This window comes from Stigmatopora argus, chromosome 7 (assembly GCF_051989625.1).
Source record: "Stigmatopora argus isolate UIUO_Sarg chromosome 7, RoL_Sarg_1.0, whole genome shotgun sequence".
Classification (NCBI taxonomy): domain Eukaryota; kingdom Metazoa; phylum Chordata; class Actinopteri; order Syngnathiformes; family Syngnathidae; genus Stigmatopora; species Stigmatopora argus.
The window spans coordinates 5,259,220-5,274,098 of record NC_135393.1 but is presented as its reverse complement, the minus strand read 5'-3'; the positions used below and the strand labels follow the sequence as shown (position 1 = coordinate 5,274,098).

General features: G+C 41.8%; 1 protein-coding gene across 1 annotated transcript; it reads left to right on the top strand.

The window, feature by feature from the left end:
• The first annotated feature begins 2,057 nt into the window (after window positions 1–2,057).
• tmc8 (transmembrane channel-like 8) lies at window positions 2,058–13,954 on the top strand. The gene is made up of 17 exons (XM_077604720.1): window positions 2,058–2,290; window positions 3,282–3,424; window positions 5,862–5,996; window positions 6,074–6,126; window positions 6,195–6,334; window positions 7,005–7,152; window positions 7,302–7,472; window positions 7,549–7,700; window positions 8,218–8,287; window positions 8,987–9,084; window positions 9,180–9,366; window positions 9,618–9,775; window positions 9,881–10,036; window positions 10,990–11,068; window positions 12,313–12,848; window positions 13,139–13,417; window positions 13,492–13,954. The coding sequence occupies exons 1-15, from the start codon at window positions 2,058–2,060 to the stop codon at window positions 12,415–12,417; spliced, it is 2,028 nt and encodes a 675-aa protein (XP_077460846.1). The 3' UTR covers window positions 12,418–12,848; window positions 13,139–13,417; window positions 13,492–13,954.
• The last annotated feature ends 925 nt before the right edge of the window (window positions 13,955–14,879 follow it).

The window sequence follows — 14,879 nt, the reverse complement described above, 5'->3', positions numbered from 1 at the left end:
ATACCTAACAAAAGGTGAGCCATTTTATATTAAACTCTATAGTCTAGCGACATATTTCTCACCATTTTACGTGCGAAAATACTTATATAACTGTATACTGACGTGATACTGTATCCTTTGATTGATTAGTAAGTAAAGTTAAGTCCCCCACCCCCAGGCATTTCTCGCAAATGGTTGCGCCTGATTCGTACCAGTTGCTCTAATGTTTGCCAAAGTTGTAAAGAATCAGAAGTTAAATAGCAATTATTGAATTGCTTACAGCGTCTAAATGCTATATAGAATAATTATTATTCTATATAGCATTTAGACGCTGTACCTAGACCCGGAAACCCGGGAACCTTTTTGACAGAGCGATCCATAAACAATTTATATTTTCAAATATTATTCCTTGAGAGCCATGCTCAGAAATTAAAAGTAAAGATACATGAAAATATGTACAATTTTTAGTCATTTCACCACTCATCTAATTTCTGAACCGCTTTATCCTCACTAAGGTCGCAGGAGGTGCTGGAGCCTATCCCAGCTAATTACGGCACCAGGCAAGTGATACCCTGAATCGGTGGCCAGCCAATCGCAGGGCACCAGGAGGCGGACAACCATTCACGCTCACACTCATACCTAGGGGCAATTTAGAGTATCCAATCAGCCTATCTCATCTCATTTTCTGAACCGCTTTATCCTCACAAGGGTCGCAGGGGGTGCTGGAGCCTAGCCCAGCTCACTTCGGGCCAGAGGCCGGAGACACCCTGAATTGGTGGCCAGCCAATCGCAGGGCACAAGGAGACAACCATTCATGCTCACACTCATTCCTAGGGGCAATTTAGAGTGTCCAATCAGCCTACCATGCATGTTTTTTGGAATGTGGGAGTAAACCGGAGTACCGGGAGGAAACCCACACAGGAGAACATGCAAATCACACAGATGGACATGGATTTGAACCCAGGACCCCAGAGCTTTGAGGCTGACTCGCTAACCACTCATCCGCCGGGTCGCCTAGTGCAGAATAAACTATATTTTTTCCTCCAATCAGAATGCACTTGAGCCGCCTGGGCAATTAATTCCAGAAAGGGCCGCAGTGGGTGCAGGTTTTCGTTCCAACTCATCAGAGGAAACCTTTCCACCAATCTGGTATCTTAGAAGTGCAGTCAGTGGATCACAGTCAGGTGCTTCTTATTTCAGCAGAAATTTAATTAGTTAAAATGTCTGTGCTGGATCGGTTGGAACAAAAACCTGCCCTCAAGGACCAGATTGCCCAGGTCTGTTGTAGAGATTCACTCGCCTGACTTCGGTGCATGTTCTCGATTCCTGCTGGTGGCGGTATAATTGTGAGTGCGGATGGTTGTTTGTCACTCTGACTGGCGACCATTCTAGGGTGTTCTAGTCTCCCTTTTGCCTCAAGTCCGTCAAACCACCGCAACCCTTACAAGGATGTATATTACAAGGAAGGATATTGAAGATGAATGAGGATGTATGTGTATTATGTTCTTGGGATGATTTATTTTTCTTAGAACATGACCAATTATGTTTATCGGTGAAATTTTTTAGGTCTCATTTGTAACCAATTCATTTTAGGGCACCCGAAATGGTAGTTCGGGTCATGCATTTGAATCTCATCAGATGTTATGCAGCTCTCTATTACCACAATTCAGCATCCTGTCATGTAACTTCCCATCGAGCATCAAGTTGGGGTGGCTTACATGAGAAACGCTAACGCTTGATCAACCACTGAGGAACTTTAATTTTGACTCAACAGCCAAGCGTAAAAACAGGATATTACGATTCAGTCTGCGGAACTAACTTGTGTAAAGGCAAGGTGGCAAGGTGGATTTTTCTGTGTGAATAAATTCTTGCTTTATTATTATTATTATTTTGTTCCTCTGGATAACCCAAACTGCAGGACAAAATGGAAAATAATTTCAATTTGACAAGACTCTTATCAGGTAACATGACATTATATTTTAAATGTATCTGAACATTCTACAGTATAATTTATCTGGGGGACTAGAGAATTTTTGTTTTGTTTTTACACTTTCATAATTACATTTGAAAAAAATATCATGCTCTCATCGGGATATGTTATTTTGGCTGCAGAAGGAAGCACTTCCACCCTGTCGTCTGAGTCCTATGACTATTATGCAGAGATATTTGACCAGCTGCCCAGCATCAAGCAGAGCAGACTTGATACCTCAAAAGCTGGCAATGAGCTTGGACACCTGTCTCGAGGAGACAAGATTTTTACACAGCCACTCAGGAATCTGACCTTGTCCCTTCAAGGAAAAAGACATGTCAGGTGGAGTCGCTGAACACTATGCTGCAAACCTCTTTTTAATGTAATTACAGTCATACCTCTACTTACGAAATTAATTGGTCCCAGAACTTTTTTTCGTAACTTGAAAACTTCGTAAGTAGAGGAATACTTTATATGTAAATTCTCTAATCTGTTCCACGGTCCTCACATGACTACCAACTCAACCCTTTAAAATTGGTTAAAAGGTCCAAATTTTGTAAGAAAGATGTGAGAAACACAAAAATAAGAGAAAATGATCAGAAAATTATTTATGAATGTCACAAAATGAATAACAAGTATACAAAATCTACCCGAGTTGAAACGTATGGGAACAAGAGAAAGCTACCGGGATGCAACATAGAGATAGCACACAAACCAATGAACACACGTCTACTAAAAGCACACGAACACAAAAACGCACATCTAATAAACACAGCATTAAGAATTCAAAGAACAACATTAACAACATTAATCAACAACAAGCATTAACGTTTTATGATTTCTTTGAAAGGTAATTTTACACCCTTTTTATTAGTCATAACTGGTTCTTACCTGCTTCTGCAGTGCTTCATGGGCTTGTGTCCCAGAATTTTCTTCTCCTCGGCTGTGATGAATCTGCGACGGGGCATCTTCTTCCACAACAGCCCAGTCTCTCGCAATTAAAAACTTGCTGTGGAACTTAGTTATCCTTCACAAGATGTTCGAATGTTTTTATAAATTATTATGCCGCCTCATTGTCGGCAGTCGCTGCCGCACCATGCCGCACGACTGAGTGGAATCCAATCCTTTTTTTTTTAAATTTCAAACCAGCCACGCGATGCTTTAAAGTCAGGGTATGCTTGGTGTTCCGACGAACCCTCACCCCCACCCTCCATCACCAGGTCCGGTGTTTCAATATCGTCGTGTTTCACCCATACTATTCACTTAGCACTGCTAATGCCGCAATAACCCTACCCAATTTATTTTTCACACATATTTGTGTTTCTAACATCAGAAGAAATATGCAAACAAGCAACATTGGCTCCTGGGAGTCGTGGAGCCGGAGCCACCGTATCTGCACCAGGAGGGTCCGCTCTAAGTTGGGAGCAGTTATTTCAGAACTGTTACCGTGGAAGCACACACTACACGTCATTGAAGGTATAAAAGAGATTATACAGACCAGTGGCGGGCTGTGGATGTGGTACTTGGGCCTAACCCTAATTTACACCAACTCTCGAAGGGACAGGCAACATCTGTTATAAATAATCTTCATCTGACGATTGCTCAAAGTTTTTAAGTACGCAAATGGGGCAATTTTTAAGCCTCTGATGGAGAAAATTATATTCAAACACAAAAAAATTACACCGCTTACGAACGCAGCCATTTTGTGATATCAGTTATACCCATTCACATGTACATGCACATTCATATACTCATGCATAGGTGCATGGAGTAATGAGTCCTACTGTTATCACGAGCAATCTAGGATACTGTAATCTGATTATTAAAAATAGTACCGATATTGATCAAACATCTGTCCACACTAAAGCCAGCCACTTCCTGGAAATACTGGCTTTTGTTTACATTTTTTTCCACAGTTACATAACAAAAAAATTAAATCCCCATGGTGAAGTGGTTATTCCGCCTGACTTCGGTGTGGGCAGTCTGGGTTTTATTCCCACTTTGGGGTGTTGTGATCTTCAGCGTGAGTCTTTGTCCATTTCACTCTGTGCCCTGGGATTGGCTACCAACCAGTTTGGGGTGTCCCCCCGTGGCCGGATGATTCGCCTAAAGACGTTTCGCCGACGGCGAATCATCCGAGTACCTCCCCCCGTGGCCGGATGATTCGCCTAAAGACGTTTCGCCGACGGACGTTCCCCCCCCCCCCGTGGCCGGATGATTCGCCTAAAGACGTTTCGCCGACGGACGTTTGACAGATGGACAGGTCGCCGAATGGACGTTCCACCGAACGGTCATTCGGCCGAACGGAGGTTTCGCGGAAACGGGATTCGCGTGCTCGCCCCGCCCCCGGATCGTGTGTGTACAAGTTTTTCAACCTCGGCATGTGGGCCATATACGGCCCGTTAGGATTTTTAATCCGGCCCGCCGCCGGCGTTTTCCAAATTATAGTAAAAATCAATGATTCATTTCCCTTTGCCGCTCATCACTCTCAATTTATTAGTCTACCGTCAATGGCAGCCCGGGAATAAGCACTCTTGGGCGGGCAGATGTAGCAGAACCGAGCCGTGAAATGACAGCAATCAGGTTAAATCCATCCTAAAACAACATTTAATGATCAAATACAAATACTGGAGCTCTTTGGACATTAGAACCGAGCCCAGGGAAGTGAATTCCTCGGTAAAATGTCGCGATGATGTCGCGATAAGGCAAAAAAACGTCTATATACGACCATTCGCCAAACGGCTCAAAATGCGTTTAATGTACAAGTTTTCCAACCTCGGCCCGTGGGCCATATACGGCCCGTTAGGATTTTTTATCCGAACCTCCGTTCGGCCGAACACATCCCAAAAAGATGCATTGTAGGCTGATTGGACACTCTAAAATTGCCCCTAGGTATGGGTCTGAGTGTGCATGGCTGTCCGTCTCCTTGTGTCCTGCGATCGGCTGGCCACCGATACAGGGTGTCCCCCGCACCTGGCCCAAAGTCAGCATGGATAGGCTCCAGCACCCCCCGCGAGTGATAAAGTGGATAAAGCGGTTCAGAAAATGAATGAAAAAATATCTATGAATAAAACATTTTCATAAATGCCATTAGAATATGCACAAATCCGACTTAAATTTTACCTTATTTTACACATCTGTCCTTCTCACTTCTCATTCTCGTTCAAATTACTTTTCTGCTGAACGTGTCACTTGAGATAGTCAAGTTTCCATTTATATGCAATATTTTTCCATGATTTTGCTTTGATTTATTTAATAAGGGATAGCACATATTAATGAACATATTTATATTAATGAAAATATATATGTAAGATTGTAGCCGAGGGCTAATTTCCATTTATAGTCCATTGTGTAGGTTGAAGACAAACGATCACACATACTAGACACACACACGCACACAACCACACGCAGCAGATTTAGACAGTTCTCACCCGATTTCACCGCTTGTTCTTCTATTTGCACAGTAAAGTAAAAAGGAATGTATTAAGAAATATTTAAAAAAAGATAGAAGGGCTGTAAAACACGAAAAACATAAGAGCGGACAGAGCTACTGCCACTGGCTGCCGCATGAATGGCGCCATCATGAGGAAAGAGAGGGGAAAAAAGTTTGGATTTTTTTGGTGCGCGCCATATGATTGGTGCTGCGCGGAGAAGACGAGAGTAGTGCGCAATTGCGCACGTGCGCATCTTAGAGCGAACATTGGGTGGGATAGGTTCCAGCAACCCCTGCAAACCCTTGTGAGGATAACTACAGATGATGAATGAAGGAATAATTGATAGAAAATATTATAGTCTCTAAGACCGCGTTTAAGCCTGAAAAGAAGGCCATGCTTACACCCGCCATTGAGTCAAACAATATATGATGATGATAATATGTAATACAATGAATGACCTTCCCATTGATTTGTTTCAGGACGTTTTGGTGTTGGCGTAAATGCCTATTTTTTATTTCTGAGATATTTGATATACATGAATGTAATCCACTCTGCTTTAATATGGATTTTTATCCTTGGACCTACAACATTTTCTGGCAGAAGCAACCAAAGTGGTGAGTCAGCAGAAAGAACTAACCACCTTAACTATCTCGGGTTCAAAACTAACTATTAGTCGTGTGTGAATTCACAGAACCATTGAGGTTTGGTGAAAACGACTCGGTTCTGGATTTCTTTCTTGGCTCGGTAATGTTCCTTTTCTTCATGATTTGTTTCCATACTCTTGTTATTTGAATTATTTCATTAATACTCAGGGCTATCTGGATCGTTCTCCAGTCTTTTACGGATTCTATAAATCTGGTTCCCTCAAATGTGCCGGTTTGAATACTCCGCTGCTGTACCTTAGTGGAACTCTTGTTGTCTTGCTCCTCAGTGTCATCATGGAAATTCGTAGGTCAGTACTCCAATAATTAATTACTGACAGAAAAAATAATATGCAGTAGTCCCTCAAATATCGCGGTTAATGTAGACCAGACATGGCCGCGATAACTGAAAAACTGCAAAGTACGATCACCCACATAATAACTACCACAGTACATGTTTTCGCGCCTATACAGAAGTGTATATTTATTAAATATTACAGCTACAAGCATGTCAAAAGACTAATGTATTAATATCTAAATATAATGTATATATTTAAAAACTTTAGTTTAAATACTGTACTCACAGTGAAAATAGTTCCTCTCCGCTTGATATAAATAAATAAAAAACAGGTAAATGGGAGTTTTAGTCCAAGTCCTTTGTCTTCTTGTGGCCATGGTCTGAAAAGTTGAGGATATTTGAGGGATTACTGTATTGACATTTTATAAGTATCAATGATTTCTTTTTGTGACTTAAGAATAGCAATACCTAGGCATTCAATATTTATGAAAATTGCTAATGTTGTGTTCGGATGAATGTGATTGCTGATTTTAAATTCATTAACCCCTAAAACTCATCAATGTCATATCTGCTTTATTGGCTTTTTTAAACATGGCAGAAATCCACTTTAAACAAAAGTTCCCAAAATGTCTGTTCCCTGCTTGTTAACCCTGTTCTTTTGTCATTTTAACAATGGTAAATAGAATTGCATTTGGCTACAAGCACACATGGATGCTGGGAAAGCGTTGCAGAATGAATGTGAGCTTGAAGATCTTTTGTGGATGGGATTTCACCATCCAGGATGTCAACACGTCAGCGCACAAACGCAGCTTCCTGAGGAATGATCTCAAAGTATATCAATAAATATTCATGTATCATTTTCCTAAAGTCAAGGTACCACTGTAATCACAAACAAAGGACTACAGGCAATTGTCCTATTTTCAGCAATGTCAAGATTAGTAACTCTGATGTTTCAATCTGCTAATACTTTATTGTTATAGCTATATTTGGAGGAGCAGCGTTTCTCTCAATATGAGTCGAGGAGGACGACAAGCCAATGGGTGCGCCTCTATGTTCTCCGGATCGCCCTCAATCTCCTGGTTTTGTGTCTTCTGGGTGCAGCATTCTACCTCATTTACTTTGCCACCCGCACATCACAGTCAATTGGAAAGGTAGAAATATGTAAAACCTCATGATGCATCTTAGCAGGGAGGATTTGAGCCCCTTTTATCTCCATTTGTTCTCCAGAACATGCTCTACTCGGTAGTCAGTGCCATCCTCCATTATCTGCCTCCAATCACCATCACTCTTGTCAACCTTATCCTCCCGCACATCTTCCGCAAGATTTCATGTTTTGAAGACTACTCTTTCACCGTGCAGGTTAACATTACACTAATGAGGTGAGAAGTGTTGCACACTAAAGCCGTTATAGATATTTTCTTGACTGGTGAAAGTACATCTATGTGGAGACTGCTTAAACTGGGTGTTGATCATTTGGCAGACACATGCTTGCAGGCAGATATCCCCAAAGCATGCAGAGTAGCCTGGTGGAACACTCTAATCCAGGTCAGTCCACCTGTGAGGAGTTTGCAAGTTCTCCCCGGGCTTGCGTGGGTTTTCTCCGGATACTCCGGTTTCCTCCCACGTCCCCAAAGCATGCAGAATAGCCTGGTTGAACACTCTAAATTGCCCCTAGGTATGAGTGTGAGCGTAAATGGTTGTCCATCTCCTCGTGCCCTGCGATTGGGTGGCAACCAATTCAGGGTATAACTCGCCTGGTGCCCGTAATTAGCTGGGATAGGCTCCAGCTCCCCCGACCCGTGAGAGAATAAGCGGTTCATAAAATGAATGAATGAATATTTTATACGCATAACATGAGTTCATATATGGAAATAGAGTCCACATTTCTTTCTCCAGGAGCATCTTTTTGAAGCTGGCTTCCCTGGGAATGTTCTTATATTTCATCTTCACAGCAAAACAAGAGCAAGTAAGAAGTTTTCTTTTCTTTCCTGGTAATTAACAAACCATTTTTTTCCCATTCATCCACATTGCTGTTTACAATTAGTTTTACTTGAGAGAGTCAAATAAGCTCTGCTTATTTTGTTTAAAATTACCGGCCTGGCAGCTGAGTGGTTAGCACGTTGGCCTCAAAGTTCTGGGGACCTGGGTTCAAATCCAGGTCGGTCCACCTGTGTGGAGTTTGCATTATCTCCCCGGGCCTGCGTGGGTTTTCTACGGGTATTCCAGTTTCCCCCTCCACATTCCAAAAAACGTGCATGGTAGGCATATTGGGCACTCTAAATTGCCCCTAGGTATGAGTGTAAATGGCTGTCCGTCTCCTTGTACCCTGCAATCGGCTGACCATCGATTCAGGGTGTCCCCCACCTAAGTCCGCTTGGATAGGCTCCAGCACCCACCGCGACCCTCATGAGGATAAAACGGTTCAGAAAATGAATGAATGTTTAAAATCATGGGATGGAACACCATATAAAAATGTAACGATAAACTAAGGCGACTGGTAGTTGCTACTTGGCGACGTCTAGTGGTTTCACGTGGTCGCTCTACTTGCACTGCTGGATAGTTTTTCATGGAGACTGTAAAAGTGCCAATTGGGTCCCCCAAAGATTTTCATATAAAACACTATTGTATGCCAAACTCCTTTACACCTTGTTTTTCTGTCTCGTAGTGCCCAGAGAACCAATTTGGAAGAGAGATGTACAGGCTCTGCATTTTTAACTTTCTTGCCACTTTCTGCAATGCCTTCTTCTTGAACTACCCCAGGAAGTGGGTTTATTTTAATATTGCGTTTTTAAAATGAAGGGTCAATCGTATAGCCAAACATCTTAATCCTGTAATTCTCTGTATATGTCAATAATTAGGCTGGTGCAAGAGAGGTTCCCATCATCATTCCTGGATCGGTTATCAGGGAAGCAACACTTTTTGGTCCCTTTCAATGTGCTGGATCTGGTTTATGCTCAAACCGTGTCTTGGGTGGGCATCTACTTCTGCCCTGTGCTGCCTTTGATCGGAACTATTACCCTGATATTGACGTTCTACATCAAGAAGGTAAGGTTGTCATTTCATCTACATAAGAAAATACAGCATATACAATATTAATGAACAAAAAGAGCCACCAATTAATTATGACTATCATTTGCAGAACATTAAAATTAAATGTACTGTTCGAAGAAATTCCCAGAGTAGAATATTACAGCAAAAAGATGAAGATACAGAAGAAAAATATACTGTCCGTAGAGGATTTTGCTGGTTAAGATTCACTTTGTCAAGGAAAAATGTTTACATCTTGACCTTTTCAGTTCACAGTTTTGAGGTGCTGCATTGCAGAACAGAGGATGTTTCGAGGCTCAAACTCCACGGTTTTATTCCACTTCATGTTACTGCTTGGCCTTTTCATGGCCATCACTAGCCTAAGTGTCACCCAGCTCCAGCATCCAACCCCAGTGCACAATAACGAGTATGCTATTTATTTATATTAAAAAAAATCCATTTTGTGTCTTAGTATTTGTATATTGATACTCAATTATGCATATCAATTTAATCATGTGTTCTTGTCTGACAGGGTCTTTCAACACTCTACTTGCGGCCCATTTGCAAACAGCACAAGTGTGTTTAATGTGGCGGCACTGTGTGTGGAAAAGCTTCCAAGACTGGCACAAACCATTATACGCGCTTTGACTTCCGAGGTCTTCGTATTATCACTCATACTTGCTGAAATGTAAGTAGATTTAACCCCAATCCATGTCCTCACCATACAGCACTTATTTATTTATGGGTAAATAAACCGGGGGGGCATGGTGGTGCGAGTGGTTACTTCATCGGCCTCACAACTCTGGGGTCCTGGATTCAAATCCAGGTCATGTCCACCTGTGTGGGGTTTGCATGTTCTCGTGGGTTTCCTCCAGGTACTCTGGTTTCCTCCCACATTACATAGACATGCATGGTAGTCTGATTGGACACTTTAAATTGTCCAATTTAGTGCATGGTTGTCCATCTCCTTGTGCCCTGCGATCGGCTGGCTACCGATTTCGGGTGTCCCCCGCCTCTGGCCCGGAGACAGCTGGGATTGGCTCCAGCATCCCCCGCGACCCTAATGAGGATAAAGCGGTTCAGAAAATGAGATGAGTTGGGTAAATAAACCTGCAATAAGCAATGTGTCAGATTAATGTGTTGTTTCCAAACCACTGTGCCGCAGCACACTGGCGTACCGTGAGCATTTGTTACTTGTGCCACGGGAAATTACCTGCCAAGAAGTCATAATGTTTTTAATTTAACGTAAACCCGTTATTTAGTTTTTTGATTTCACGAGCATCAACTTTTGCCGATGTAAAGTCTGTGTGACCACCAAACTGTTTCCCGCATAATATTAAGAGATTGAAGTAATCTTAAAATTTATGCATGAATTATTTTTACATCATGTGAACCAGAAGTTATTCGGGGTCTGCGGACTTCAACTTTTGGCAATGTTTGGTACATAAATAAGTATTGAAATACTTTTTTTTTATATTCCTTTGATTCATGTTGATTCAAGTGATGAGAATGACTTCATATTGTAAATATAGATCACTTTCAGCTGATGGTGTCCCTTAAGGTTTTTACAATGCAAAAAGTGTGCCACAGTTCAATAATGATGGGGAAACATTGATTAACATACCATTTTTTTCTTCGCAGTATTGTCTTAACCTCATGTGTGTCACGAGGACGAGCCAATAAAAAGACAATTGAGAGACTTAAAGAAATGCTGGTGATGGTAAGTTATTTGATTATGCCTGTTGACTAGGCCTCATACAGATATCTATCTATACATTATATGAAAAAGTATCTGTATTGTATTGGAAGTTTTACAGTCAAGCACATTGTTTTCCGGATTTAAGTTCATTGTTTACCACACACGCACGCACATACACAGTTTTCCAATAGAATTGGAAATAAAGCCTATCCATGTTGTCCCACATCAAGTTCTGTAAGATGATGGCATAGCACTACTCTTTGTTAGGGTTAGGGGTGTTGGTTGGTTTTATTATGCTTTCTTCCCTGTGTGTCTTGTCCAAGTGATTACCCATTGTGTTCGCCAGTCGTTTCGCCGCCCCTGGTGTATCCCCTGCTTGCTCCGTCTTGAGTTACCCAGGTGTTCCTAGTTGTAATCAACCCCTGTCTGTCTATTTAAACCCTGTGTGTTTATGAGTCATTGTTGGATCGTCTGCTTTGTTTACTCCATGCCATGTTTCTCGTTTCCCCATGTCTTCTGTCAGGTTTGGTTTTGTGATTTGATTTCTAAGTCCTTTTTATTTACTAAAGATTCCTGCCTTAAGTATTAACGTTTTGTTAGAGCAACTCCACACACTTGTCCATTGCCTGCTTCCCTGCAGTTGGGTCCAACCACGTTCCAAGCTCGACGCCACACTTAACGTAACACTCTTATAGTAGACAGGTCTATGACATGGCTAAATAAAGGTACTCCTCACACTAGAAAAGAGTTGCTTGGCACCAGAATGCAACAAGTTAGTAGCAATCAAGCTTTCCTCCTACTATTGTTGCAAAAAAAAGCCAGATAAGTGCCTTTAGATGGATTTTTTGGGGGGTAGATAACACATCAGTCTCACAATGGCGGACCTGAGTTCAAATCCAGGTCGGTCCACCTGTGTGGAGTTTACATGTTCTCCCCGGGCCTGCGTGGGTTTTCTCTGGGTACTCCGGTTTCCTCCCACATTCCAAAGACATGCATGGTTGGCTAATTAGACACTAAATTGCCCCTACGTATATGAACGTGAGCGTGAAGGGTTGTTTGTCTCCTTGTGCCCTGCGATTGGCTGGCCACCAATTCAGGGTGTCCCCCGCCTCGGGCCTGAAGTCAGCTGGTAAAGGCTCCAGCACCCCCCATGATCCTAGTGAGGATAAAGCGGTTCAGAAAATGAGATGAGAGATAACGGCTTTGTTTGTTCAGTTTTATTTTCTTTCCCATGTTTATGTGTATTGTTGTTTTTTCCTTAACAGAACACCTCAGATAAGCGTTTTCTGGTGAAAAAGCATGTTATAATGCGACGACATAAGAAGATCCAATCTCCTCAGCCAAGAAGAATGCCCTCTCAACCGACATGATCGGGATCATTGGCCTTTTCTCCCACTGAAGCAAAAAGACTTTATCTAGCCCATTTATATATCAAACTGTTAATACTTACATTTTCTTGATCATTTCAGTGCACAAAATGATGAAACGCGCTGTTTTATTTCACAGATATACTGTAATAATTGTTTGAAATTATTTTCACATGTTTGGTTGATTAGAACCACTTCCTTTCACTTGTGTATCTCTTTGTGAGCCAATCCTTAACATTCAAAGTCTACTTCTCATTAAAACCGGCCGTGAAACCAAAGATGACGCTTGAGTTGTTATCTTTTTCTCACATACGTATGTGTAACAGAAGTTGAAGACACCCTAGAAGACACTCACAAAAAAAATGTGGAGAGATAAATTTGGAGCAAGAGTGTTATGAGGAATCTATATGCCATTTTTTTATTGCCACTTCTGGGTGAGTAAGACAAACAAATTAAAAAGTTGAAATAAACTATGTTTCAAATCATTTTGCTAAATTCTGTTGAGGTAATGTTCCTGAAAAAAAATGTAGTTCAACTTCAGTGACGAAAACCATGACTTAATAATGTGAAACAACTGTTAACAGTTAGCGGTTAACTTTTTTCCCACTTCTCTGGGATGGATATAATTAAAAAACAAAAAAGCAGCAATTAAAAAAAAACATCCTACTTTTACTATAGTCTCACATTAGCAATGAGTTAAAGTGTATATGTTGGATTTCCTCAGGTGGTTCACTGGATCCTCACCCAGTACTGAATGGGCCTGACATGGCATACGTCAATTCACAAGTAGTTTTTGAATGTATGGCGCCCGACTCCTCTTTGCCGGTCACATACGAACTCAGGAGGGATGGTCTTCTGATTGGCATGATGGAACATCACCATGAGAAACAGCCTGCATTATTGCTGCAGAATGTCACGGTGCAATCAGAAGGGTTGTACCATTGTGAGACAAAGACCAAAGGAATCACACAAGTGAGCAACAGCATTAGATTAAGTGTAGTCAGTAAGTATCATGATGAAAGTTGCTTATTCGAATTGATGTCCACATTAATTATTTGCATTTAACCTCGCTTTCAGTTTTACCGTGGAATACCAGGATAAACTCCGACCCTTCCCCCGCAATCCTTTACGAGGGGTCGCGATTGGTTTTGAGTTGCGATGTCGCAAATGGATCTCATCTCTACTACACGTGGTTTTTCAACAGGAAGAAAATTACCTCTCCTACCTCTCAGCAGCTGCATGTTACAGAGAATAAGCTTGTTATAGAAAGAGCCACTCCAGAGCATGCCGGATATTATACATGTATGGCATGGTCCAGGGTGCGGGATGTCCAAAGATTTTTCAGCAGCTCAGATGTCAAGGTGGTAGTCAAAGGTATAGAATAGATCAATGGTTCTCCAGCTTTACTGTTCGAGTACAAGCACCTTTTCTAATGTCAGATAATTGTTACCAGACCTCCAAATATTTTGGACATGCTGGCCAAACCCGTCAGTCAAAATAGAAATGGTACACAAAATAAATAAATGAATGAACAAAGGTATTCGTTGGGTGCTAGTGCTTATGTGTTAGGTATGGGGATTTTGTATATTCTTGTTTTTTTTCCCCTTTGTTGGTTCTAATTAGGCGGGCGATGGCACAAGTGGTTAGCGCAGAGGTAGGGAACCTATGGCTCGGGAGCCATATGTGGCTCCTTCCATGGGTACATATGGCTCTCCACTAACCTGTGAGGTAAAATATGGAAATCATTGGTGAGAGAGCTGAGTCCCAAACGCACTAACAAGAGCGTCACTGCGGTGTCGACACTACCTGTACCCCTATTTTAATCATAATTTTGTTTTTTATTACTCTTCTGCATGCATGATATCATTGATACTGATTTTGTAATCCACCACATAACAATGTTGTCAAAAGAAATCAGACTTTTTGTACGTTAAAAGTGATGAAATGACCCAAAAAAATATTACACTTTCATATATTTTTACTTTTCAATTCCGAGAATGGCTCTCAAGAAATAACATTAGAAAATATTAATTGTTTATGGCTCTCTCTGTCAAAAAGGTTCCCGACCCCTGGGTTAGCGCGTCGGCCTCACAGTGGGGTCCTGAGTTCAAATCCAGGTCGGTCCAACTGTGTGCAGTTTGCATGTTCTCCCGGGGCTGCGTGGGTTTTCTCCGGATACTCCGGTTTCCTCCCACATTCCAAAGACATGCATGGTAGGCTGATTGGACTCTCTAAATTGTCCATGCATGTTTTTTGAATGTGGGAGGAAACCCACGCAGGCCTGGGGAGAACATGCAAACTCCACACAGGTGGACGTGACCTGGATTTGAACCCAGGACCCCAGAGCTGTGAAGCCGACACGCTAACCACTTGCCTCACCGGGCCGCCCACAATCTAATCAATTGTTATTATTCTGGGCTCCTGTCTAACACTTCTTTCCATTAATCCTCTTGGTCTTCTTCATT

Excerpts from the sequence above, each read along its gene's own strand:
- tmc8 (XM_077604720.1), top strand. The coding sequence starts at position 2,058 with ATGCTCTCATCGGGATATGTTATTTTGGCTGCAGAAGGAAGCACTTCC. Across the intron at positions 2,291-3,281 it reads CAAGGAAAAAGACATGTCAG|AAGAAATATGCAAACAAGCA; the intron begins GTGGAGTCGCTG and ends TTCTAACATCAG. Across the intron at positions 6,335-7,004 it reads GTCATCATGGAAATTCGTAG|AATTGCATTTGGCTACAAGC; the intron begins GTCAGTACTCCA and ends AATGGTAAATAG.